Source organism: Trichomycterus rosablanca, chromosome 22 (assembly GCF_030014385.1).
Source record: "Trichomycterus rosablanca isolate fTriRos1 chromosome 22, fTriRos1.hap1, whole genome shotgun sequence".
In the NCBI taxonomy this organism is placed as follows: Eukaryota; Metazoa; Chordata; class Actinopteri; order Siluriformes; family Trichomycteridae; genus Trichomycterus; species Trichomycterus rosablanca.
Window position 1 is genome coordinate 14,341,532 of NC_086009.1, and position 6,000 is coordinate 14,347,531.

At 35.0% G+C, this 6,000-nt stretch overlaps 1 protein-coding gene across 1 annotated transcript; it reads left to right on the forward strand.

Moving 5' to 3' along the window:
- Nucleotides 1–4,325: 4,325 nt before the first annotated feature.
- pvalb8 (parvalbumin 8) lies at nt 4,326–5,516 on the forward strand. Its single transcript, XM_062984776.1, has 4 exons — nt 4,326–4,386; nt 4,619–4,751; nt 5,068–5,177; nt 5,287–5,516. Exons 1-4 carry the CDS (start codon nt 4,326–4,328, stop codon nt 5,310–5,312), a joined length of 330 nt encoding a protein of 109 aa, XP_062840846.1. The 3' UTR covers nt 5,313–5,516.
- Nucleotides 5,517–6,000: the final 484 nt, after the last annotated feature.

Here is a 6,000-nt window from a genome sequence, read left to right on the forward strand (position 1 = left end):
CGTGTTGGAAGCAGGAAAAATGGACAAGCGTGAGGATTTGAGCGAGTTTGACAAGGGCCAAATTGTGATGGCTAGACGACTGGGACGGAGCATCTCCAAAACTGCAGCTTCTGTGGGGTGTTCTCGGTCTGCAGTGGTCAGTATCTGTCAAAAGTGATCCAAGGAAGGAACAGTGGTAAACCGGCGACAGGGTCATGGGTGGCCAAGGCTCAGTGATGTACGTGGGGATCCAACAGACGAGCTACTGTAGCTCAAATTGCTGAAGAAGTTAATGCTGGTTCTGATAGAAAGGTGTCAGAATACACAGTGTGTATGGGGCTGCACAGACCAGTCAGGGTGCCCATGCTGACCCCTGTCCACTGCCGAAAGCGCCAACAATGGGCACGTGAGCGGAGCAATGGCAGAAGGTGGCCTAATCTGATGAATCACGTTTTCTTTTACATCACGTTAATGGCTTACCTGGGGAACACATGGCACCAGGATGCACTATGGGAAGAAGGCAAGCCGGCGGAGGCAGTGTGATGCTTTGGGCAATATTCTGCTGGGAAACCTTGGGTCCTGCCATCCATGTGGATGTTACTTTGACACGTACCACCTACCTAAGCATTGCTGCAGACCATGTACACCCTTTCATGGAAACGGTATGATGATTCCCTGATGGCTGTGGCCTCTTTCAGAAGAATAATGCGCAAAATTCCCCAAAAGGGGGACCAACACAATATTAGGAAGGTGGTCATACTGTTATGTTATTAAACATTGCTCATTTAAAAGACACAATTCAGTCATATACACTGTTGACATTATTACACAGATTGTTTGTACATTATGGTCTGAAGTAATGGATTTTATTGGATTTTCATATCGGATATACACATGTCAGGTAACGTCTCTGGAATGAACACATTCTGTGTCAAGAACTGAATCAGCTAAATGCTAAAAGACACACTTAAAATTAAAACAGAAAAAATACTATATACTGAAAATAAATGTATACATTATAGCTGTATATTATTTTAGTTTATTGATCAACTTTTGTTTATTGATTACTTCATTAGTACAGTAACATGCTACTGGATTAGTCACCTAAAACATTCCACTTAAATGGAAAAACAATCCCATCTGGGGCATAGAGATTAATTGTTTCTGAAAAGATTATAAAGATGATTGTTTCTGAAAGCTTTTGTACGAATGGAACAATGCTAAAAAGCACAATACTCAATGAAATCACCTGCGCCTGAATCAGATCCAATGGAAGCAACTTGTGTATACAGGCAACCCTCAGCTCTTCTATAATAAGTGCTCTTGGCAGGTGCATTTTCGGGCGCTGATTACAGCATGCCAAAATATAGCTTGTATTGCAAACGCCACGGGCAAAAAGGTGACTTTATACTGTACTGTATTTCTGAATCAGCAAGGGAGTGAAAGCACAGAGTTCATCACCTTAGGGAACGTGTGACGAGACGGCTAAACTGCCGTGAGGGAAGATTTTTTGATTAACAAATACTGTGGGTCTGTGTGCATCCGAATGTTTGCATGTGTGGACGCATTTGTGTGTGTGTGTGTGTGTGTGTGATAGAGAGAGAACGAGAAAGAGAGATTGTTGTGGTGATTGTTTTATTTCTGGATTTCACAGGAAAATCTGTAAATCAATTCAAATAACAAATTAATATCTAATATTATGTATTAATTGCAAATCAAGAAGTATTATTTTGGACATTTAGAAAGAACAAAGACACATTGGGACAGTAAAAAGCTTTAAAGGCTTAAAAGCTTGTATGTATTTCAGTGTATAATCAAGGCTGTGTTGTCAATGCTTTCAGCCTCTGTTTGTTCAACTGCCTAATTGCACTGCACTGAATTGAAAGGAATTCGATCATTCAAGTTGTTTTGTTTGTTTAATACACGCATTATAAGAAACTGAAATGCAAGGGGTGTGGTGAGAGAAGACCCGAGAACCGCAGACCGCCAGATAGCATTTATTATTCAACTGTCAATTCTGCAGGGTCACGACAGACCCAGGATCAGTCTATCCACGCTCAACTACTGGGCGGATATAAATAGTAATGGATAATTAGTTACAGGAGAAATATGAGACAGGCCTGCCTGTTTGAATATGATCCACGGACAGGTAACTTAAGAAAAGCCCATTGTCACTCAGATCGGCCCTATATAAATCCCACCTCGACAGACAGTGCTCACCACATAGCCTTACCTTGATCTGACTCGATCACCTACAGGACGTCAACTTCAGGAGGTAAGTGAACGCTGCTCTGGCTCACTCTGCAGCATTAGTGTACTTCTAGGACACAGGAAAAGATGGTAAAATGTATTATGCTTGTATTTTTATTCATTCTTTCTGTTGTTGTTTTTAATTTATTTGTGTTTTTTTTAATATGTAGGAACAATACAGTGTCCCAATAATTTTACTAAAATTGTACAATAGTTTGTTTGCTTTATTTTCTTGATTGTACTATAATAATTCAATGTTATTCATAACCTTAAAAGTTAATTTGTGATTAATTTATTGGGTAATATTTAATTATTACTATTGAACAAGTAATTGTTTCTAGTGAAAACAAGAAAACAGCATTTTATTTATAGTTTATATAGTTTAAATTTTGTTTTATTTTTAGTATCTTAAAAGTATCTTCATTTGTTTCCAGAATTGTGCTTTAAGTAATTTTTCCCAAAAATCATACAAGTAATTCGTAATTCATCAGGTATTAAGTATCAAGTAATACATAACTTAGTATTATTATACCGTATTTTAAGATTTTACTACACTAATTAGCTCTATTTATATTTATTAATTTAAAAGAAATTATCTCATTAGTACCGGACTAGTTTTAGTACACGAAAAGTCGATTTAATAAAGAAGGTTTGTATTATCTTAAAGGTTAAGGTTAACTTAAGTAAGTTAAAAGTTTATTTTAGTATTTTAGTTCATTTTAAATCATTTCCAGAATTCCAGTCTCTTCCAGAATTACAGAAAATAATGTATATATTTAATTATTTATATTATACAGACAACTGGTGTTTTAAATGGAACTTACATACAAATGCTATCACAATATTGAAATATTTAGTGTTATTAAAGAGGTTCCACTAGATCAAAAATAATTTAGCTACTATCGTACTATTTTTAGTATTTTAAAGTATCTTAAAAGTATCTTCATTTGTTTCCAGAATTGTGCTTTAAGTATTTTTCCCAAAAATCATAACAGTAATTCGTAATTAATGAGGTATCAAGTTTCAAGTAATTCAGTATCATTATACAGTATTTTAAGATTTTACTACATTATTTGGCTCTAGAGGAATTTAAAAAATCATCGTACTAGTACAGGACTAGTTTTAGTACACAAAAAGAAGGTTTGTATTATCCTAAAGATAAAGGTTAACTTAAGTAAGTTAAACGTTTATTTTAATATTTTAGTTTATTTTGGGTCTCTTCCAGAATGACAAAAAATAATGCATATATTTAATTATTTATATTATACAGCTGGTGTTTGAAATGGAACTTACATACAAATGCTATCACAATATTGAAATATTTAGTGCTATAAAAGAGGTTCCACTAGATTAAAAATAATTTAGCTACTATTGTACTATACTTTATTACAGTAACTTACTAGGAGTACTATGAGTAATTCTTTAATTATATTTTGTTTCATTTTTAGTATCTTAAAAGTATTTTCATTTGTTTCCAGGATTGTGCTTTAGGTCATTTTCCCCAAAAATCATAACAGTAATTTGTAATTCATTAGGTATCAAGTTTCAAGTAATTCAGTATCATTATACAGTATTTTAAGATTTTACTACACTATTTTGCTCTAGAGGAATTTTAAAAAATCATCGTATTAGTACCAGACTAGTTTTAGTAAGCGAAAAGTCGATTTTATGAAGAAGGTTTGTATTATCTTAAAGATTAAGGTTAACTTAAGTAAGTTAAAAGTTTATTTTAGTATTTTAGGTTATTTTAGGTCATTTGTCCCAGTCTCTTCCAGGATGACAGAAAATAATGCATATATTTAATTACTCAAAATGAATACAAATGCAACTGGTGTTTTAAATGAAACGTACATACACATGCTATCACAATACTGAAATGTTTCATGTTATAAAAGAGGTCAAGTTAAAATTAAGCCTATACTAAAAGTTACACTATAACTAGGCTTACAACAATTTTGCCACAAATTCCACCAAATATTAAAGATTTATAACATTATTAGAAGTACAGTGAACAGGATTACTTATGTTTAGAAATGACTTTTAGTTTTAGGTTGGATACGTGTGTTAATTATTTACACCGCTTGTTCCTCAGGACTATGTCGCTCACATCCATCCTTTCCGCTGATGCCATCGACAGCGCTATCAAGGACTGCCAAGGTATCGATTTTCTGCAGCCCATATCATCTGGCCTGCTCTCTTTCATTAGCTTTAGATAAGTAAATGTGAAGGCTTGATGGGTAAAGCCGTGAGCACTGGCCTTAAATGAACCCACTGAACTGAAATAAAGTACGATAGTAGTCATGAGTAATCTGCTGATTAGAGCTATTAGGTCAAAAATACATGTCGGTTTATTGCATACATATTATACATATTATTTTCTCCCGTATAGCACCAGAGTCCTTCAATCACAAGAAGTTCTTCCAGATGTGTGGTCTAGCTAAAAAAAGTCCTCAGGACATCAGGACTGTCTTTGGCATCCTTGACAATGATGGCAGTGGTTTCATCGAGGAGGAGGAACTCAAGTATGAACCTTTTGCTTAAATTTTTTTTGTACAGCTGCCCATAAAAAGACGTTTTTATTTGCTTGGCTTGTGTTCATTCCTTATATAATGTTATTCTTTCGGTTTAGTTTTTATCTTAAGATTATATAACCCTATGGCTTATCAAGTCATTTACAGATAAGGGTTCAGAGTAGTGCACCAACTAAATTTCTTTGGTGGTATAGGAGTGCTCCAACCCAAAACAGAAAGCCAGTTTATCCACATGGCTCATATGACATGTTTACTGGTTTATCGTCCTGATTGTGGTACGATTGAGTTATTCTGATTTTGTTTGTAGGTTCTTCCTCCAGAGGTTTTCACCCGGAGCTCGGGTGTTGACCGATAAAGAGACCAAGAGTTTACTGTCAGCAGCTGATGATGACAACGATGGCAAGATTGGAGCAGATGGTAAATCTAACTCTGTTCTTCATAGTTCCCTTAGTTCTTAAAATACTAATCAAGATGTATTAAATTGTTATGACATTATAATGACACTTGTTCCACTTTTCTCGGACAGAATTCCAGCTCATGGTTCTCTCCTAAAGATGAAACCGCCGCTGCCTCGTCCTGGTGTCGACGTTCGGTTCGACACCTCGTCCTTATTTTTCCTTTTCCTTTTATTCTCTGAAAGCCACCAATGTCACTGATGCAACAAAGCCCGTAGTTTATACTTGACTTGACTTTGAATAACTGTAATGTAAAGAAATGGGTGAAAATTATCACCAAAATGTACAGCGAATAAAAAATAAAGGATTTTAATTAAAAGACATACGTTTAAACACTGACTGATGCTTTTTAGTGCTGTGGTGAATGTTCTAGATACCTGTTTGTGCTTAATTTTATATTATATAGCTGCATAACAGAGCAACCCGTAAGATTGAAGCTTTAATTGGTTTTAATTAGCTAAATAAATGACAACATTTTTATCATGTTGTACAAATCAACCACTAAACATTATCAACATCATCTGTCCAGCATGCTTGATTACCTATCAAAGCTACTCAGTCTGTTGCCAGAATGTTGCTTTCTACTTAATAACTAGTATACACCGATCAGCCATAACATTAAAACCACCTCCTTGTTTCTACACACTGTCCATTTTATCAGCTACACTTACCATATAGAAGCACTTTGTAGTTCTACAATCACTGACTGTAGTCCATCTATTTCTCTACATCCTGTTCTTCAATGGTCAGGACCACTACAGAGCAGGTATTATTTAGATGTTGGA

Excerpts from the sequence above, each read along its gene's own strand:
- pvalb8 (XM_062984776.1), top strand. The coding sequence starts at position 4,326 with ATGTCGCTCACATCCATCCTTTCCGCTGATGCCATCGACAGCGCTATC. Across the intron at positions 4,752-5,067 it reads ATCGAGGAGGAGGAACTCAA|GTTCTTCCTCCAGAGGTTTT; the intron begins GTATGAACCTTT and ends TTTTGTTTGTAG. Across the intron at positions 5,178-5,286 it reads TGGCAAGATTGGAGCAGATG|AATTCCAGCTCATGGTTCTC; the intron begins GTAAATCTAACT and ends TTTCTCGGACAG.